This window comes from Prionailurus bengalensis, chromosome X (genome assembly GCF_016509475.1).
Source record: "Prionailurus bengalensis isolate Pbe53 chromosome X, Fcat_Pben_1.1_paternal_pri, whole genome shotgun sequence".
NCBI classification, from domain to species: Eukaryota; Metazoa; Chordata; class Mammalia; order Carnivora; family Felidae; genus Prionailurus; species Prionailurus bengalensis.
This window is the reverse complement of record NC_057361.1, coordinates 113,612,597-113,633,482: the sequence shown is the minus strand read 5'-3', so window position 1 is coordinate 113,633,482 and position 20,886 is coordinate 113,612,597. Positions and strand designations below refer to the sequence as shown.

Sequence of the window (20,886 nt, the reverse complement as noted above, 5' to 3'; positions counted from 1 at the left end):
ACCTGGAAAAGTTTGAGTGACCACGGAGCTGGGATCCCAGGCCGTTGGGACCCGGTGGGTGGCAGCAGGGAGGACAGCAGAGGAAGAGACAGCATGCCCCAGTGGCCCTCCTGAGCCCAGCGATTGAACTGTGCAGGTGGCAACGTGTCAGAAGGGCTCCAGCACCTTCTTCGTGGGCTGGAAGGGCGTTGTGTAGGTGGCGGGCACGAACTGTAACAGGTGCCTACAGGGCTCTGGTAACGGGGCCGAGCATTGACACGCTCAGGGCCAGAGCGCGCGTCTGCTGATGGGCTCGGCTTCTCGGCTCGGCTCTCATTTCCCAGCACTGCTTCGCTCTGACTCACCGAGGGCCCTGCCACATGTCATTAGGCGGCTCAGCTGCCGCTTTCACTTCTCGCAAGGCTCTACGGAGGTTTGGCTCTTGGCTTTTACATCGTTTTCTCCTGAGAGCTGGAGGGAGTGGCCTTTTCGATAGGTTGGATTGCTGAGTTGAACCCTTAACGGCGTCTGACAGTTTCAATTTCCTTTCTCATAGGCGTTTGATCCTGAGGACCTTTATGCAGGGGTCAATTTCTCCAAGGTTCTGAGCACGCTTTTAGCTGTCAACAAAGCAACAGAAGGTGAGCTGGGTTTGCGATTTGTGAGTCGTGCGTGACACGTTTGGATCCACGGGCGTCTCATTCCCCTAGGAGCCAACTTTGGCCACGATTGTTCGATCGGTGCACATCTCTCCCCTCCCTGCAAGTCAACCCCAGTGGGTGTCAAATGCTTTTTTTTTTTTAAATGTTTACTTATTTATTTTGAGGTGAGGTGGATAGAGAGTGAGCAGGGTAGGGGCAGAGAGAGAGGGGGAGAGAGAGAGAGAGAGAGAGAGAGAATCCCAGGCAGGCTCTGCACTGCCAGCACTGAGCCCCATGCAGGGCTCGAACCCATGAACCGTGAGATCATGACCTGAGCTGAAACCAAGAGTCGGACGCTTAACTGACTGAACTGCCCAGGCGCCCCTTTTAATTGTTCAGAGTTTAGGATTTAAACACATCTATCACAGATGTTATTGTAATGACCTTCATATAATGATAAGAACCAAGGAACTATTTCGTCCAAAGCTACAGAATACGCAACTGAGAACAACAAGACAGAAAATGAAAAGGAAAAGATGAGTTCCCCTTTTCATAAAGTTTACAGAAGATAGCAGTTACTTCCCCATTAGAGCCATGTTTTTCTCATAGATTTTTGTATGTGTCTGTCCACGTAAAAGAAGTTGTCAGTGGGGCGCCTGGGTGGCTCAGTCAGTAGAGCGCCCGACTTCAGCTCAGGTCATGATCTCACAGTTCGTGGGTTCAATCCCCACATCAGGCTCTGTGCTGACAGCCCAGAGCCTGGAGCCTGTTTCGGATTCTGTGTCTTCCTCTGTCTCTCTGCCTCTCCCCTGCTCACACTCTGTCAATCTCTCTCTCAAAAAAAAAATCAGGGGCGCCTGGGTGGCGCAGTTGGTTAAGCGTCCGACTTCAGCCAGGTCACGATCTCGCGGTCCGGGAGTTCGAGCCCCGCATCAGGCTCTGGGCTAATGGCTCAGAGCCTGGAGCCTGTTTCCGATTCTGTGTCTCCCTCTCTCTCTGCCCCTCCCCCGTTCATGCTCTGTCTCTCTCTGTCCCAAAAATAAATAAACGTTGAAAAAAAAAAAATTAAAAAAAAAAATCAAATAAACATTAAAAAAAAAAAAAAAGAAATCCACATACTTTAAAAAAAAAAAGAACTCGTCAGTAACCTTGCACTGGAAACGAAACCTCAGGGTCGTAGTGAGTGAAAAGAGTATTTTTTATTTAAGTGTTTAATACCCACCACATTGGAGGCATTAAGTATAAATCCTAGCAAATGTAAAGAAAACGCCCCATAGCCTTGGAGTATAACCTTACTCCTGTGAGACAACATCTTTCGTACAGCTGGGTGGGAATAAGCATAGTTGAGATGCACTGAACCCTCACCATGGGTCTAAGCAATTCTAAGAATCATCGGTGGTTCTCCTCTTTGAAATGACCCTGGGGGTAGGTATTATTATTAGGTCCGTCTTACAGATAAGGGAAGTCCGGCCCACAGTTGCCCAACCGGGAAGTAAGTGGCAGAGCTGGGGTTCAAACCCACATCGGACTGACCGCCCCCCCAAACATAGGTCTTGGTGCTCAGACTGTTGGAGAGTCCACAGGCTGTGTGCCCGGCACCGCCAGGTGCGACAAAGGAAGTGTAAGATATGGTCCCCGCCCCTGAGAAAATTACCATCTATTTAGGGAGACTCAACTTACCCACGTGAAACAATTAGCGCACGAGAGCAGACAATATAGTCGAGTGCCAAATAGAATGGAGCATCTAGGAAGCTATCAAGTAATTATAGTTTTAGTCAAAAGAGCTGTACATAATAGCAATAAATGTAAAAATACTTCTCTAGAGTTGTTCTTTTGCTATTTGGGAAAAAAAAAAGGAGGCTTTTGAGCTATTGCAAAGGCGTATAGCAGAAGTACAGCTAATTCGAGTAACTATATTTAAGACATATGACAACTAGCCAGTGCTAGGCAGGGAGGATCGTATCATTCTAGCATTATGCCATCCAAATTATACGTTCCTTTGCCAAACTCTGCTAGCAAGTTTTATAGTCTCTTCCCTTGCCGCGGATATTTATAAAATACAAGGAGGTGAAAGTTAAAACCCACAGCATCAAGGAAATTACTTGGATACTGAGCTTGTCGCCTAGGGAATGTTTGGGCTTTAGACTTTTGCAGTTTATGTCTTTTAAAAATAAACGGAGAGGAAAAAAGCCCTCATTTGAATTTGTCGAGAAGCCAGCATACGGAAAACACCCAGCTCAGCGCTGGTCTGATCGAATTTCACAAGGTTTCAAGGAAGAGAAGATTCTCGAGTGTAATTTTTGAAGATCGCATCTTTCCCAGACACACTCTGACTCCGATTCTCCTTCGCCTCGCCCACCGGCCCCCCCCCCGCCGCCCCCCCAGTTTCTGTGAGAATTTACATTACATACGCTACACACGTTACCGCATATGAGGAAGACAAGAACCACCCAGTTAAGGGCCAAAACACAAAGAGAGAAGTTTGAAATATTTCAAAGTAATAAGAGCCACAAACAGCTGTTTGGTACCCAATATAGTTCTGCCTTGGATAACAGGGCGTACTGTCTCAACCGGTTCAAGAGGGGAGAGTCGTAGGGAAATGGGTTAAGAGAAAATGTGGCTCTGTCGCTGTTTTTCATTCTACTGGACAGCGATGGCCAGTAAGGCTATGAAGAAGTTGGCCACCAAAATGGGAGGCGGGGGGAGGAAATTCACTTGGCACGTTCCGAATGGTAACCGTGAGGATTACGGCCAGGGCGCCCGTGCTAATGTCCCGTGAAAGATTGTGTTATGTTCTAGACGTGCTTCTGACATGAGTGGCTCCCTTTATCTTGCCTTTTCCTCTTTTCACAGATCAGCTATCAGAAAGACCATGTGGACGTTCCTCTTCTCTTAGTGCTAATAGTTCTCAGACAAGCCCACAGGGAGCAGTTGTTAGCACAGCTCCAGGGCTGCAGAGGCAGTCAAAGGCAGTGGTAAGTATAGAAGCCAATTCCCCTTGCCTGTTTCACAGTCTGTCAAATGAAATCGATATCCTGGTTTCATCTCCCCGTGTGGCGAGATAGCCGTCCTGTGCGTTTGGGGCGTCGCCGGTGAAACTACTTTAAACCTAGCGCCAGTTCGGGCTGGCCCGCTGGCGCGCATCAAAGGCATGTGGGGCAGAGGGTCAGAAAATCGGGGCTGAAGTCCCAGAGTTCTTTCCCTTCCTGGGACCGAGTGACTCGTTTAGCGGGGAATGCCGTGCAAATGGAAGTCGTTAGAACAGCTTCCTGATGGCAGCTTGCTGGCATTTCCTCTACCTCTGGCTTATTAGGAGAACTAGATAGTGCCTGGCACATAACAGACAATCAATATGCATTACTTGCCATCATCATCGTTACTGTCATTTGCTTTTTCTCTGTGCCTTCCTATTGAGCCTGTGATGATGAACTCCCCTCGTGGGGTAGCCCAGTTAGCTCTGCATTTGGTCTTAATAGGAGCTTTTATTTGGGAGGAACCGCCTCATCCTCGGCTGGCTCTTTGGAGACCTTTATTCCTTGTCAAAAGCCACCCACTTGCTTTAAGCCATCAGGAGCTGTAACTTCCAAAGACTTTAATTACTTCCAAAGCGCTTAACCTTTTGAGATCACGGCTCCCTTTGGGGAGCTGATGAACACTACGCTTAACCTTTTGAGATCACGGCTCCCGGCTCCCGTTGGGGAGCTGATGAACACTACGGTTCCGCGCCCCCTTGGACCCTCTCAAATTGTGTGCAAACCTCCCGTGCAGGAACTTACGGGTGGTTTAGGTAAAGATCCCTGTGCGCATCAGCTTCTCAAAGGGGCCCGTGACAGGTTAACAACTCCGCCTTAGGTATCTACGGGATATTTGATGTTTGCATATGACTAAATCAGCCAATTTAAGATATTCTTAGCCATTGAGAGGTGGGAGGCAGATTTTATGTGTAGATCAGTACTTAATCTTGGCCCTACAATTATGTAAGACCGTGTCTGGGTGTTGGGGAGAGGCAGGGTGGAATAGTTTATCACTCTACTTTGTTTCCTGGCGCATTTAGCAAGTATCTTTAGGCAATTGGTGAGGGGAGGGGGGAATGAAAGCTATGGCCCCCTTCAAAATACACACAAAAAGTCGCATGCACTTCTGCGCCGTTTATTACCCTCCCCCACCCCAGCCCCACTCCTAAGTTAAAGACTCAAGACGGCTGTGGACCTGGGGTTCCGTCCTTGCGCATTCCCACGTTATTTGCCTCAATTCATGTCATTTGTGCCCCTGCCCCATGTAGATGGGTGCTTAATCTGGTGTGGCTTTTATTTCCCTAGGAGATGATGGAAAATGGAGGCCACCAGTTGATAGTAAAGGCAAGATTCAACTTTAAGCAGACTAATGAAGATGAACTGTCAGTTTGTAAAGGGGACATCATTTATGTCACCAGAGTTGAAGAAGGAGGCTGGTGGGAAGGCACATTAAATGGCAGAACAGGCTGGTTCCCTAGTAATTATGTCCGAGAAATTAAGTCCAGTGGTAAGTGGATCTTTCAAAAGCCTTTTGGAACGTGACTCATGTACTCTCTTGTATTCCTACTGACAATCTTTATTTATTTATTTATTTATTTATTTATTTATTTACCGTTTATTCAGTTTTGAGAGAGAGAGAGAGAGAGAGAGACAGAGCGTGAGCGGGGTAGGGGCAGAGAGAGAGGGAGACACAGAATCCGAAGCAGGCTCCAGGCTCGGAGCTGTCAGCACAGAGCCTGATGAGGGGCTCGAACTCACAAACCAGGAGATCATGACCGGAGCCGAAGTAGGACGCTTAACCGACTGAGCCATCCAGGCGCCCCCCCCCCCCTATTGACAATCTTGTAGTTTTAATTGGTCAACAGAAACTGTTTGTATTTGCATTTATAAGCCGACAATTAGGGTAGGAGGGAACTGGGAAAAATCGATGATTAGATATTTTGAAACGAAGTTGCATTTCGATTACATCAAGACAGCAAAAACCTAAAACAGCTAAAGAATTCAAAGCTCAGACAACTGTTCCACCTTAACTGTGTCCCCTTCCTGCCACTCTAAGAATCACCATGGTAGAAAAGAATAATAAGAGAGGCCATGTGCTAACTTCCTTTTTTTAGCCCTAAGCTCTTTAAGCAGACCTAAGTCTAAATGCCTCAGACATGTGTTCGAGAAATAACAATCATAGGGCTGCAGGAAGCCGTCTGGCTGCTTTGATTCTGAATAAAATTGCCCTTAACTCTTACGTACTGCTAACTGCTTATCCTCTTTTGTAATAATATCGGGAGAATGAAATCTAAGAATTCTTCAGTAGTCTTTCTAGAACTTTCTTAGGTCACTTCCTTGCCTTTTGTTATTTGAGCAAGGAGGCCCTGCCTATATCACCAAAAAAAACCCTGATATATAAAAATATGTCACAATACAGATAAAGTAGTGTTCGGTTATTCACATTGTTATATCTCTTCACTTCCCCAAAATATTTACCCAAGGGCTCCTTTGAGTGGTTAGCTGCTCAGTGTGCTTTTTCTTTTGTAGACGTCTTCGTCGCTTTTTTAATGACTCAAAATTAATACTGTCGGCTAATATAATCATAGGCTCATTGTAAATAAACTAAAAAATTCCAAAGATGTATAATATAGGCGATACAAATTCCTCTCTCCTTTGCATCCTCCCCCAGATAACCCCTCTTAGGAGCTTTTCCCGAACGCATTTAAGAGAAAGTTTGGTTTGCACGCTTTCCTGTGTCGTGTGTTGGTTTAAGGCAGGGGGCACCTCCCTTAATGGAATAAGTGTTTACTAAAAGATTTATAGTTATATATGTATGTGTAGACTTCTTAGCATTTTTTAGAAGATTTTTTTTTCAACGTTTATTTATTTTTGGGACAGAGAGAGACAGAGCATGAACGGGGGAGGGGCAGAGAGAGAGGGAGACACAGAATCGGAAACAGGCTCCAGGCTCCGAGCCATCAGCCCAGAGCCCGACGCGGGGCTCGAACTCACGGACCGCGAGATCATGACCTGGCTGAAGTCGGACGCTTAACCGACTGCGCCACCCAGGCGCCCCTAGAAGATTTTATTTTTGAGTAATGTCTACACCCAACATTGGGCACGAACTTACAACCCCAAGGTCAAGACTTGCATGCTCTACCGACAGAGCCAACCAGGTGCCCCTTAGCTTTTTTTTTATTACTGGGAATTGAGATGTTTCTGTTGATCCCTGAAATATTTTCACAGGCCTTCTTGGAATTTCCTTGGTTTTGATGATTCTCACAGCTGATTTTTACCCCTCACTACATCTTTCAGTTGCTTTGGTCTGGTTGTTACGGTCTCCACCTTTCCAGATTCACTCTAGCTTTGTTCGTTGATTCAGTGTCTTCATCCCCCAGATTGAAAGGCACAGGTCTTGCCGCCTTGCCTGGGGATTCCCCAAGGCATTGTCCAAGCATTGTCTCGAGGACACTGGAAGTAGACAGACAGCATGCCTTCATCATCATGTCCCTCGCTGAGTTGCCTTGTAGCACAGTCTGGCTGCTGCATTGTGGACTGCCCTGGGCTGTTTGTTCTGGGCTTTGGACCCTTCCCTTAGGGTTTCTTCTATACTCTCTTTGGTTTGGAGCTCAGTTAAGGACTCACGTGGCAATCTCTGGCTCTGATTTGAGCACCTAGGTAACCCTTTGAAGCGTCTTACCCAGCCATCAAGGATAGGTCTGGACAGCTGGGGCCAGGAAGCCTGCTACTTTAATTAAACCGAATTTAAACTCAGCAGCCAGAGTGATTCTTTCAAAATGGAACTTGGCTAATGGCTCCCCATCTCAAAAAGAGTAAAAGCCAAGGTCATCTCACTAGCCTACAAGGTCCTCCAGGATTCAGCTTCCCGTTGCCCCTCTGACCTCCTCTATGACCTTTCTCCCCCTCACTCATTCCACTTCAGCCACACTGGCTCCCGGTTTCCTGTGCCAAATGGGCACCTACCTCACTTACTGATCCTCTGCCTAGGACGCTCCCTGGATGTCTACATGCCTGGTCCCCTCACCTCCTTCAGGTCTCTGCTTACTTGTCCGCTTTGCAGTAGGGCCTTCCCTGGTCACCCAAGAAAATGGAACCCTATCCCCATTGCCCCTCTCCCCCTTCCCTGCTCTATTTTTTGTTAACCATTTCTCTCCACCTAACGTAGTGTACGTGTGCTTATTTACTTCACTTACCATCTGTATATTCCCATGAGAATGTAAGCACCATGAGGGCAGAGATGTTCTGTTCTGTTTAGGCTCTCTAAGTATCTGTAAAATGAATGGATACCGTGGGGCAGGTCATTATATTCTGTTCAGCTTGTTCACTGAGCATCAGTTATATACTTGGTAGTAGTGGTGGTGGGACTATATTAGTCTGTCCTCGGGGACCCTGCCTCTAATGACCTTACAGTCTAGTGGTCAAGATAGGTGTGTACATAGACAACTGTAACAGGGTAGCACGGGATAAGTAGCGCAGACAAAGCTCTAAGTCTAGACAAGATGCTATTGGTGCAGGCAAAAAAAAAAAAAAGGTTCTATGGACAATAACCTCGGCGGGAGGGGGAAGCACTTGAATCGGGCCTTGAAGGATGAAAAGACGCTTCTGACAGGTAGAAGGTTAGAGGGCATTAGTAAGTTAAAGCATGGAGGTAGGAAGGGGTGGAGTGGGTGGTAGGGTGATTTGGGTTGAGGGTAAGGCAAGTAAAGAGGAGTGGGGCTTCGGCTGGAGCTATATGAAGAAGGGTGTCAACACAAAGCAGGGGATAGTAGGGGACAGTATGTGGTTTCGAAAGCTGTTTCTAGTGGTCACGTGGGGGCTGGATGGCAGAGAAGTGGTAGGGGTAACCAACGAGGATGTGGGGAAGCCAGTAGAGACTCTTGCTGAGATCTTGGCAATCCAGAGAGCCGTGCGGGCTGCTTTTGTGATAGTGGAGCGGAAAAAGTGGGCGGATGCAGTAGATACTGTTAAAAAACAATCAGGAAAATTTGCTGATGATTTGTGATGAGCAGAAGGGAGGAGGTGAAGATAATTCCAAGTCTAGAGGTCCAGCTTGAGGGTGAGCTCCTTAAGGGCATGTGGCGTCATGCACCCAGCCAGCCAGCAAAGGTTTCTTTGCCATGACTGGGATATCAGGCTCTGTCCCGGCACTGGCGAGGCAGAGAAACCTAAGACATGAGTTTTGTCCTCATGTTTGTAGTCTAGTGACGGGGAGATCTCACTGAAGATGATGAGTTGCTTTGGGCATGTTGAGTGGAGGCACCAGAGAGTCATCGTTCTGAAGATTTCCAGCAGGTAGCTGTCATTATTGATTTGGAGTCCGGGGCAGAGCTAACAGCCGGAGATGAAACTGACAACCGACGCCATAAAGTAGTAGATGATAAAGCATAAAAATACATAGCAGATTGTCAGCGGACAGAGAGTGTGCTGTGGCTGGAGAGGTTGGAAGTGGCTTCGTGGAGGAGGTAGGGCTTGAGACATGTAGGCTGTGGATAGGTCCAGATGAGAGGGGAGGACAATCCAAGCCATAGTGACTGGTCAGGGAGGACCAAAGCCACAGAGGATCCGTGGTAGGACTGAGCAGAGGGAGCTTGGGGTGGTGGAGGAGATCAGCTCGGTGTAATGAAAATGTCTTGTTGGGAAGGAGGTGATGAGTCTTTGTTGACCCGAATTCTTGCCCATACCACCTCTCGCTGCCTCCACAGGGTGGCAAGTTGGCCGGAACCTATTTAGGATGCTGCCGAGGGACACATTAAGTTCAGTGTTGTGCTATTTTATGTTTGGTGTAGAAAATGCACCTGTCAACATTTTCTTTCTTTAAAAAAAATTTTTTTTAATGTTTACTTATTGAGAGACAGAGAGACAGAGCATGAGCATGGGAGGGGCAGAGAGAAGGGGAGACACAGAATCTGAAGCAGGCTCTGGGCTCCGAGCTGTCAACACAGAGCCCGATGCGGGGCTTGAACTCACGAACCGCAAGATCATGACCTGAGCCGAAGTCGGATGCTTACCCGACTGAGCCACCCAGGTGCCCTGCAATGTTTTATTTCTTTTCATGAAGTTCATACTGATGTATAAGCTTAGGGAAGATTTGTCTGTAAGGAGTTTTAAAAAAATGACTCCTAGATTAAATGCGTCTTTCATTGAAATGAAACCATCCATTTAGAGTTTTAAACCCCACGGCCACACAAACTCTTGGGTCGTTTGGGAGGTTGAATCAGGCATGGAAGTCAAGAACTCCTGTGATCTCCGTTTACTCTTGGGTCAAGCGGGTAACGCTGAGGTCACTTGAATAGTCAGTGATTCTGACCTTCATTCGTGGTAGCCTGGGGTACTTTTCATTCGGCCGGTATTCCACGTGCCTTTGTATTGTCTTCAAAACGGAACAAAGCAACCCTGGCCCTGTGCAAACCCCCACCCTGCAGATTTCGGTGCCGTGGGAGCGCTGTGCCCGCTTTTCTTCCCTTGAGCCTGCTATGGACAGGAGCACTTTGTGCTCTGGTAAAGTCGCCCTTGGGGAGTGGCATGTTAAGTTTGAGATTCCACTGTAACTTTTGTCTAGAAGATGATTATGGTCAAGGCCCTGGGGACAGCTTCTTCCCTCCCATCAGGAGGAGACTGGTTTCAGAGGACCTGTGAAGCCACCAGTCTACTACCGTAGGAAGTGAGGAAGTAGAATATTTGAGTATCTCGTGCACGCACACGCACGCACGAGACTCCTTTCAACATGAGCTTGAGGCTGAAGGTAGGGTAGGATTTGGTGACCGTGATAATAAAAGCCTCTCACCAAGAATGATGGGACCTGGACGGTGGTGACATTATGGAGCCATTGTTCCCAGTCCTGCTTGCGTACCTCTCGTTTTCTTGTTGCACGAGAAAAATAAACCCTTTTGAACAAAAACATTTTCTCAAAGATTTTATTTCATGAAAATGTATGTATGAATCAATTAGGCATTATATAAGCGTCAGAGGATATATTAAGGGCCTTTGCTCCTTTGTTTGAGTCAGATACATTATAAATAAGAAAATTAGCCATTGATAACAATTTTCAGTCCTTTATTTAAAAATCAGTGGTGACCTGTAAATTAACATGTTATTTATGCATGAAAAAAAAATTCCTGCCAATACATCAGTAACACCATAAATTGTATCTTTTTTTCGTTTTTGTCTTAGAGAAAAGCTAAGGACTTTGCATTAAAATTTTCCTGGCAAAATGTCCTGCCAAGGAAGTATTGAAGCAAGTATGATCAGAACAGATATTTTAAGCAAATTCTGTTTTCTGCAACTGGTTCCGTTAAAGGGTCATTAAATCCTTCTAAGACTTTTTATTAGCAGGTAAATATAGTTATCAGATGAGGAGATTAGGTAGCTGGCTAATTAAATTTGTATTAAGGCAGCTTAAGAAATGACTCTTCCTGCTGATTGTAAACCAAAACTAAGATTGAGCTTTATATTTAGACTTCCTGTTGTAATCCCCTGGGTATGTCACATAGATGTTTCATATCCAGAGAAACCCATTGTCACTAGATTTCTTTTTGTCCCATCACCACCAACAGGCAATAGGAATCTGTACAGCAGCAGGGGAGGGGAAAGAACCAAACGTTAATTGCAAAAGGCTCTTTATATCAGGATTAGGAGGGTTTCTTATGGCTTTATCTGTGGGACAGTGCTGTTGTTGGAGTTCTCTTATGCCAGGTAACCCATTTGAATTCTTCATGACGTTGGTTGATGTCAGCGATTGAGTTGAATTGAATTGAATTGAATTGAGCTGAACTGAATTGAATAAGAGGTGGTGAGAGAGACCACCTTGCCTTGTTTCCTGATCTCAGGGGGACCACGCTCAGCCTTACATCTTGTGCCATGTATGTCTACGTCAGCTGCAGGTGTTTGGTAGATACTCTTTATTGAGTTGAAGGACTTCCACTTTATTCCTATTTCGGGGGGGACAGGAGGTGGGAGTTTCTTCCCCTTGAGGGATTGTTGAGTTTTCTCAGGTGCTTTTTCTGCACTGACGGGTATTATCATGCGACTTTTCTTTGTAGACTGTTAATATTGTGGGTTACATCGATTGATTTTGGAATGTTTAACCAACCTGGCGTCCATGGGGATGGATTCCGTGGTCTACAATGCTTTAAAAATGTTGCGGAATTTTATTTGCTAATATTTTGTTAAGGTTTTTTGCATCTATATTCATGAGGGCTATTGGTCTGCAGTTGTCATTTTTTTTATACTATCTTTGTCTGGCTTTGGTGTCCGTGTGATAGTGACTTCATAAAATGAGTTGGAAGGTTATCCCTCCTCTTATTTTCTCTAAGAGATTGTGAAGAATTGGTATTGCCTCTTCCTTAAACGTGTGATAGCGTGCTCCAGTGAAACCATATAGGCCTGGAGATTTCTTTTTCTGGAGTTTCAAGTTTAGAAATTCAATTTCCCTAATAGTTCTAAGTCTGTTCAAATGGTCTAGTCCATACTGGGTGAGTTGTGGTAGTTTTTGTTTTCCGAAGAGTTGGTTCGTTTCACATCTAATTATCAAGTTAATATGTGTAGAGTTGCTCAGAGTATTGCTTGATCATCTTTTTTTTTGTTTAAAGAGAGTGCGAGTAGGGGAGAGGGGCAGAGAGAGAGAGAGAGAGAGAGAGAGAGAGAGAAGGAGAATCTTAAGCAGGCTCCACGAGCAGCCTAGAGCGTGCCGGGGCTCGATCCCATGACTCAGGGATCATGCCCTGAGCTGAAATCAAGAGTCGGATCATAAACCGACTGAACCACCCAGGTGCCCCTGTCATCTTTTTGAGAGGTAGTGACAGCCCCTGTTTCACTCCTGATATTGGTAATTCGTGTCTTCTTTTGGCCTCTGTCAATCCTGCTAGAGGTTTGACAATGGTATTGATCTTATTAAAGCACCAGCTGTTTTTTTGCATCCTGTTCAGCCACCCAGGAACCTCCATGCAGCCAGTCCTTTCTTTTCGGGTCATGTTTCTCTGTCCTACTCCGCATAGGTAACATTTTGTTTCCATTGCAATCACCCATTCCTGTGGCCTTTTCTTCCTGCTTCTCCGTCTTGGCAGGCTCTCCATTACTGTTTACCCTCCCGTTCAGCCTGGCTTTTGAAAGCCGACCCTATCTTGCCGGTATCTCTAGAAAGTTTCATTTTTATCAAGACTGGCTTCCATTACAGTCGCACAAAACGATTGTGCGTTCTTTTAGAAAAAAAATGTTCTTAGGTTTGTTTGTTTGTTTGTTTATTTATTTATTTATTTATTTATTTTGAGAGCGAGCGAGCAGGGGAGGGGCAGAGACAGAGGGAGAGAGAGGGGATCCCAGGTGGGTTCCACACCATCAGCACGGAGACCAGTGTGGAGCTCCAACTGACGAACTGGGAGATCATGACCTGAGCTGAAACCAAGAGTCGGGTGCTGAACCGACTGAGCCACCCAGGTGCTCTCGGCTATGAGTTCTAAGTAGAACCATTATCACTAAACTGGCCTCCTAAACACTGAAAGAATTTGGTAACTGTCAATTTCAAATAAGTCTAAGAGTCCAACAGTGGTGCCTGGGAAGCACAGCCGGCTTGGTACAATACTTGATTTCAAGTCCTGGCTCTGCCACTTACGATCTTGTGAAGCCACCAGGTAGATCCAGGAGGATCTTGAAATGGCGTGAAGCTTCCAGCAACTGGCTGTACCCCACTTGTCATCACTCGGACGTGACACAGTTGGCCCAGAGGGCTGCCTTTTTGCCTTGTTTTCACCCTACCCAGCAAGGCCCAGCTGGACAATTGATTGGCACAGGAACAGTCCTGCCTTGAGCATTGCCATGTCTACAACTGTGCTTCTGGAATCTTCCCTGCCCAGAAAGTTCTCTACTGTTTTCTCTCCTGGTTTGAATTCTCACCACCCTCCAGGACTAGATCGAGTGCCTCCTGCCCAGCAAGGTCTTCTCTGAGCATCCCAGCTCAAACTGATGGCCTCTCTGAACGCCAGTAAGAATCACTGTAAATGCCATTGACCAAGCCCTTCTCGGTAGATTTACCTCTGGACATCATATTGGTTAGGAGCACAGGCTCTTGTCAAGGCACGCCTGAGCTTCAGTCTTGGCCCTGCCATGTCCTAGACACATGCCCTTAGGTAACTAACTTCACCTCCCTGGACCTGAGTGACCTTCTCTGCAAAATGCAATCATCTCTGCCTGCTAGGGTCGTGAGGCTCAAATAAAATGTCTGAAAAGCTATTAAGTGCCAAATAAATAAAAGGATTATTTTAATATAATATAATATTTTACATATAATAATAATTAAAAGTCAAGGTTAAATGAGAAAATATTCATGCGATAATGTGATAGAATTACAGAGGAGCGCCTGGCTGGCTCAGTCAGTAGGGCATGTGACTCTTGACCTTGGGGTTATGAGCTGGAGCCCCACACTGGGGTTCGAGCTTACATAAAAACATAAGATTAAAGGGGTACCTGGGTGGGTCGGTCGGTTAAGCGTCCGACTCTTGATCTCGGCTCAGGTCATGATCTCACAGTTGGTGGGATCAAGCCCCACATCGGGCTCTGCGCTGATGGCACGGAGCCTGCTTGGGGCTCTCTCTCTCTTTGTCTGTCTCTGTCAAAATAAATAGAAAACACTTAAAAATAAGTAAATAAATAAAAAATTTTTAAAAAGGTTGTTAGGAGAATTACAAAACCATAAGTAAAGTAAGAAAGATCCCTCTGTGTGTATGTGTGTGTGTGTGTGTGTGTGTGTGTATGTGTGTGTGTTCACAAATACACATATAAAAAGAATGAGAAGACATGCTTAATAATGTTACTCTGATGATGGTTAACTCTGACTAATCATTGGTTTTTATGTTTTCTCTATAATTTGCATTTTTTAGGGTTGGGATGTAATAGATTTAAAACTAGAAAATATTTTTTAAAAAGAAAAATCAAGTGCGATGATATCTTATGCATTGGTTACTTATATGTACTCGACTATACTTCAGAAAGAGTTTAAAGCAGCATATAATATAGCAAGATAAAAATGGAATGTAAAACAAAATGAAGCAAAGGAGAAAATGAGGGGAGGAACGATAGTGTTAGTGACACTGTTAAACATTTATGATCGCCATCTTGTATTTTCCTGAGGTGTTTTTTCTTTTTTTAAGAAAGAACGCGTTAGGATGTCTCTTAGTCATGAGTTTAACAGGTAAGATTAACTTGGTAAAAGAAAGGCAGCATTTTGTAGCACGATGTCATGATACTCAAACGATACATAAAAGAAAGAAGAATTTTCTGCTCGTTTTCAGTGTGTTAGAGATTCTGATTATTTTATTTTTGGCACAGTAGAGAGCCCCAAGAAAGGATGGCTGCTATTACCTATGTTATAATATATGTCTGTACTATACTTGTATAGTAACTTACAGGTTACAAATATGTGTATTTGGCTAGCATTAATTTGGCTTATCTGTTTTGAATGAGGTGAGTGGCGAGGCAGACTGGAATAAAGAAACGAGCCCGAATGGAGTGAAGTTCTTGGTCTGGCCCTGCCATTCATTAGCTGGGCCTTAACTTCTCGGAAATTGAAGGGGTCTGGACAAGAACCCTAGCTTGGACCATCTAGAGTTTAGTAAAATTAGAGTGTCACTTGTCGGGGAATGTACATTTCCACTGATCCTTCCATTTGACAAAATTTATAGTATGTGAGTCGACTTCAGTTATAAAATGTTCATCTTAGATCTGTGTGATCTTAACATAATTTAAATGTCTATTCCACAGAGAGACCCCTCTCCCCCAAGGCTGGCAAAGGATTCGAAACTACTCCACTTACCAAGAACTATTATACTGTGGTGAGTGTTCAGATCAGAACTAACAAAATTTCTTGACTCTCTGTATGGAACCTTTTCACTTGCTGAGCCACTGATGCGTTGAGGTGACGCTCACAGGAGACTGGGTAAAGTATCGCAAGGGTCTAATGTCAGCTGTGCTACCGTGGAGCTCTTCTGCTGGTAGGCCTCTTACAGATGTCTAGAAGTTTTACATCCACCGTACTGAAAAATTCCAAGGTAGCCCAAAGAGAAATTGGTTCATCAGTAGGCGTGATGGGGAAACCCAGCAGTTAGATATAGCCTTACCAGATATTAAGAAGGTGAGTTCCCACGTTCCTCTAATGCTATTAGTTTTAAGTGATCGCATACTGTGATTTTATTTTCGAGTCAATCAATCCATTATGGTGTCCTCCAAAATATTATGAACCTTGTATTTGAGGAGAGCCCAGAGGGAAGACTGCCCTCTGGCACAGCGGGAGGCGTGGAATGACTCTGGCTTGAACACAGACATGTCAAAATATATTAGCTATAAATAGGACAGATACAGTACTCAAAATAAGTTCCCATTTGAGAAAAAAAAATTGTATTATTCTCCTTAATCTTCCCTCTGCTTTCCTTCACGTCTCCTTTCCAGACTCGGCCCAATCACTAATGAAAAGGACAAATCATTGTAAGCTCTAAGTTTTCTTGTCTGAAATAGTGTCACTTTTGAGAGAGAGAGAGAGAGAGGGAGAGGAGAGAGAGAGAGAGACAATCTCGGGCAGGCTGTGTGCCATCAGCACAGCTCTCACGAACCGTGGGATCGTGACCTGAACCGAGATCAAGAGTCGGGCGCTTAACCGATTGAGCCACCCAGGCGCTCCTTAGTGTCACTTTTCACCCAATATTGGATGTGCATTTGGACTGCATACTCCTTTCATTTTGCACATGGATAATCTTGTTCAACATCTCTATACGTAGCGTTCCAAAAGTCAGAATTGCACCCTTCCACGAGTTTGCTCCATAATGATGACATGAGTGGTCGTGGGTATGAAAACTCAAGAAGAAGCTTCATAGGGGACATGGGCAATAATCATAGGGGACAATCTTGTCACTATTTTTCTTCTTACATTTCTTTTTTTTTTTTATTTACAAAAACTTTTTTTTTAACGTTTACTGATTTTTGAGAGGGAGAGTCAGAGCATGAGCGGCGGAAGGGCAGAGAGAGCGGGAGACACGGAATCCGAAGCAGGCTCCAGGCTCCGAGCCATCAGCACAGAGCCTGATGCAGGGCTCGAACCCACGAACCGTGAGATCATGACCCGAGCCGTCGTCGTCCGGCGCTTAACCGACTGAGCCACCTAGGCGCCCCCTCCCCACCGTGATTTAATTTTTAAAGAAAGTATGCAGTCAGATGGCGGATGAAAACGTTGCAGTAGCTTCTTCTCTCTTTGCATCTGGAGCATGCCATCACACTGCTCTGGAGCTGTCTCTGCCTCTGCTGATGCTATTTATTTTTTTAAGTTTGTATTTAAAATCCCGTTACGTAACATACAGTGTTATATTAGTTTCAGGTGTGCACTACAGTGGTTCTACACTTTCATAAAGTACGCTGTGCTCATCACAACAAGTGCCCTCCTATCACCTGTTTAACTGTGCACGTCCATCACCTATTTAACTGTTCCCCCCCACCTCCCCTCTGGTAGCCGTCAGTTTGTTCTCTGTGGTTGAGAGTCTGTGTCTTGGTTTTCCTCTCTTTTATTTTGTTCCCCTTTGCTCGTTTGTTTTGTTTCTTGATGAATACAATTGTATGCCATTTCTCTCTCTCTGACTGGCTTGTTTCTCTCCGCATTATGCTCTCTCGCTCCATCCGTGTCATTGCAAATGGCTCGATTTCATTCTTTTCATTCTTTTTTATGGCCGAATAATATTCCAATGGGGTGTGTGTGTCTGTGTGTGTGTCTGTGTGTGTGTGTGTGTGTGTGTCTGTGTGTGTGTGTGTGTGTGTGTGTGTTTAACTCAAAGAGTTAAAAATAGAACTACTTTACAATCCAGCAGTTGTACTACTGGGTATTTACCCGGAGAATACAAGAACTAATCCGAAGGGATACACGTACCCTTATGTTTAATTGCAGCGTTATTTACAATAGTTGAGATATGAAAGCCATGTGCATAGCTTCTCGTACCTTACTACTCTAAACGATTCTGCAGTGAACATCTTCTACGTAGGACTTTGGCAAGGCATATGAAGAGCTGTAGCTGGATTCCTGGAAGTTCAACTATCCAAAGGCCTGAGGGCCAGGAGAGCCAATGGTGTAAATTCGAGTCTGAGGGAGGAAAAGACTGATATTTTTAGCTCAAGAAGTCAGGCAGAGGGAGCAAATTCTCCCTTCTTCTCCCTTTTTGTTCTTTCCAGGCCCTCAAAAGATTGGATGATGCCCAGCCACGCTGGGGTGGGCAGTCTGCTTTCCTCAACCTACCAAAGCCGTCTGCAGACACCCTCCCAGACACACCCAAATAATGTCTAAGCTCGGTACCTTGTGACCTAGTCAAGTCGACATGTAAAATGAACCAATCGCATCCGATAAATTTGGGCAGGATAGAGACTCCTTGAATTTGCAAGTCTGTAGATTTGTCTCCCCCTTTTCAAGTTTCCAGGGGACCGGGTGCTGATTTCTGCCCCACCCGGGCCTTGATGCAAGTTCTCCGGTGTGACCAAAGTGGCTTTGGGTACCCAGCCCAGACCTGCATGTGCCATGAGCCACGTTCAGTGTGTCTAACTGAGGCTTGCCCACTCCTGGCCTGGTGCTTGGAATAGGTGCTCAGGATCCTTCAGGGCCGTGGCAGCCCAGAGGAGGCTTTTGCTGCCCCTGACCGTGGTTCCTTCCGCGTTCTCAAAATTCACTGCCGTTTGTTAAACTTCTCTCACTACTGAGAAACAGCATGCCATTTTTCTATCCATTGTTTTTCTAATAATCTTATGCTGCTTGTTGGCTTTCTCTGCCCTTCATAACTTGCTGTGACGTGCCAGGAGGCATTTAAGAATAAAGAACAACAACAACAAAGGAAAATGGTAACGATGTGAGGCGCTGGTGTTAATTAGCTTGACTGTGGCGATCTCTGCACACTGCGTACCTATATCAAAAGCCCAAGTTATAGGGGCCCCTGGCTGGCTCAGTCGGAGCAGCGTGTGACTCTTGATCTCGGGGTTGTGGGTTCGAGCCCCCTGTCGGGTGTAGAGATCACTGAAAAATAAAATCTTTCAAAAATATATCAAGTTATACACCTCAAGCATAGACACTTTTTATTTGTCAATCATACCTCAGTAAAACTGAGAAAACAAAGAACAGGAAAAGGGATCGATGTGGCTTAGCGATCAGGCTGAATCTGTGCGCAGTGCTTAGCTCTTCGCGCCCATGGTCTGTCTCACTGGGAACGTAGGACAGACGTGATAGGAAGCCACGTGGCAGAGAATGATGCAGTTATAAAGTGTCCTAAGATGGGCTTCTCAAAACGTGGTTGGGGGATCCTACCTCAGAAGGCCCCGGGGAGCTTGTTAAAAGTGCACACGTCCGGGCCCCATACCGGACTTGCTGTATATCAGAATCTCTGGCCATAGATCTCAGGAAACAGTACTTTTTTTTCATGTTTATTTATTTTTGAGAGAGAGACAGACAGACAGAGACAGAGCATGAGTGGGGGAGGGGCAGAGGGAGAGGGAGACCCAGAATCCGAAGCAGGCTCCGAGCTGTCCGCGCAGACCCCACCACGGGGCTCGAACCCACGAACCATGAGATCATGACCTGAGCCGAAGTCGGATGCCCAACCGATTGAGCCACCCAGGCGCCCCAGGAAACGGCTGATTCTGCTGCTCACTAAACTGAAGTTGGAGAACCAGTAAAGGGAAAGGTTCAGTGGAAGACGGGATTCAAGCGTGTCGAGACTTAGCTAAGCAGAGAAGAGCTGGAAAGGAATTCAGGCAGGGGGGCTACATGGGCGCATCCCCCCGGGCAAGAGTGGGCGCGCCCGCGATCCCTCCCTGCTGGTCATAGAGTGGACTGCACTGTCTTCTTCGCCCGTCAGAATGCCCCCCGGGAAGGTGGAGTGCTGTATTCACACGCAGTGATCCGAATATTCGATTCTGGGCGCGAGCATCTATCCGTCTGCAGAGGGAGAGATGATCTCTCCCTACCTGCAGACAGGAAGGTACAATCAGTAGCGGCCAGCACAATTTATTTTTCTCCTAACTTTCTTCTCCTTCATTGTAACTTGTGGCAGATGCCTAGAGGGTATGCCTTGGAGAACCCGTACGCAGTGGGAAAGGTGGGGAGTGTGTAACATGTGACCTCACATAAAAATCCCAGGAAGCCTCCTGCAATTTCTGCTCTCACCACCCACCTTCTGCTTACCCCATTTTCCCTCTTACTCATCTCTCTACCCACCTGCTCCCACCCGGAGTTCTCTCTACCTTTTTAGCGCTTATCCGCCCCCCCCCCCTCTTTTTTAAGACTTTATTTTACAGAGCGGTTTGGGGTTCACAGCAAAATCGAGCGGAACCCTCCCACCCGCACACACGCACAGCCTCACCCGCTACCAGCGTCTCCCACCAGAATCGGTGGCAACTTGTGACAAGCGAAGGATCTACGCTGACGCGTCACGATCTCCCAAAGTCCATCGTTTACATTGGGGTTCCCTCTTGGTGTTGTATGTTCTGTGGGTCTGGACGAATGTATAATGGCCTGTATCCATCATTATAGTATCACACAGAGTATTTTCACTGCCCTCAAAATCCTCTGTGCACCTTCCCCTTTTAAATCCACCAGCCTGAACTACTCCCTACAATCTGCCCATTTATTCCTTCTCCACATTCCCTGTACTTTTTTTTTTTTTTTTTTTTTTACCTACCCATTTCCTGTCTTACTCATCCATATACGGTTGACCCTTGAACAGCTCGGGAGTTAGGGGCGCTGACCCCCTGCACGGTCGAAGATCCATGGAGAACTCTTGACTCCCCAAGAGCTTAACCAGAAGCCTTACCGCTAACATGAACAGTTGATTAACACATATTTTGTATGTCATATGTATTACATCCTGTCTTCTTACAGCGAAGTTAGCGAGAGAAAAGAAAATGCTATTTAAAATATCGTAAGGAGCAGGGGGGTTCCCGGGTGGCTCCGTCGGTTAAGCGTCCGACTTCAGCTCAGGTCACGATCTCACGGTGCGGGAGTCCGAGCCCCGCGTCGGGCTCTGGGCCGACAGCTTGGAGCCTGGAGCCTGCTTGGGATTCTGTGTCTCCCTCTCTCTCTCTGCCCTTCCCCTGCTCACACTCCGTCTCTCCCTCTCCCTAAAAAATAAATAAACTTAAAAAAAATGTAAATATCATAAGGAACAGAAAAGACATTTACGGTAAGCGGACCCGCAGTTCAAAGCTCTGTCGTTCAAGGGTCGGCTGTTTATGCATTTTAGCCT

At 45.9% G+C, this 20,886-nt stretch overlaps 1 protein-coding gene across 7 annotated transcripts in view; it reads left to right on the top strand.

Annotated features, from left to right (window-relative positions):
- ARHGEF6 (Rac/Cdc42 guanine nucleotide exchange factor 6) overlaps positions 1-20,886 on the top strand; it is a 102,421-nt gene that overhangs the window by 30,273 nt on the left and 51,262 nt on the right. For 6 of the 7 annotated variants that reach the window (XM_043570706.1, XM_043570708.1, XM_043570707.1 and 3 more), the window contains 4 exons: positions 536-620; positions 3,474-3,595; positions 4,940-5,141; positions 15,389-15,459. In XM_043570706.1, the coding sequence (XP_043426641.1) occupies positions 536-620; positions 3,474-3,595; positions 4,940-5,141; positions 15,389-15,459 (480 nt within the window). The remainder of the gene's footprint in view (positions 1-535; positions 621-3,473; positions 3,596-4,939; positions 5,142-15,388; positions 15,460-20,886) is intronic. The other variant, XM_043570709.1, reaches the window with a different exon arrangement.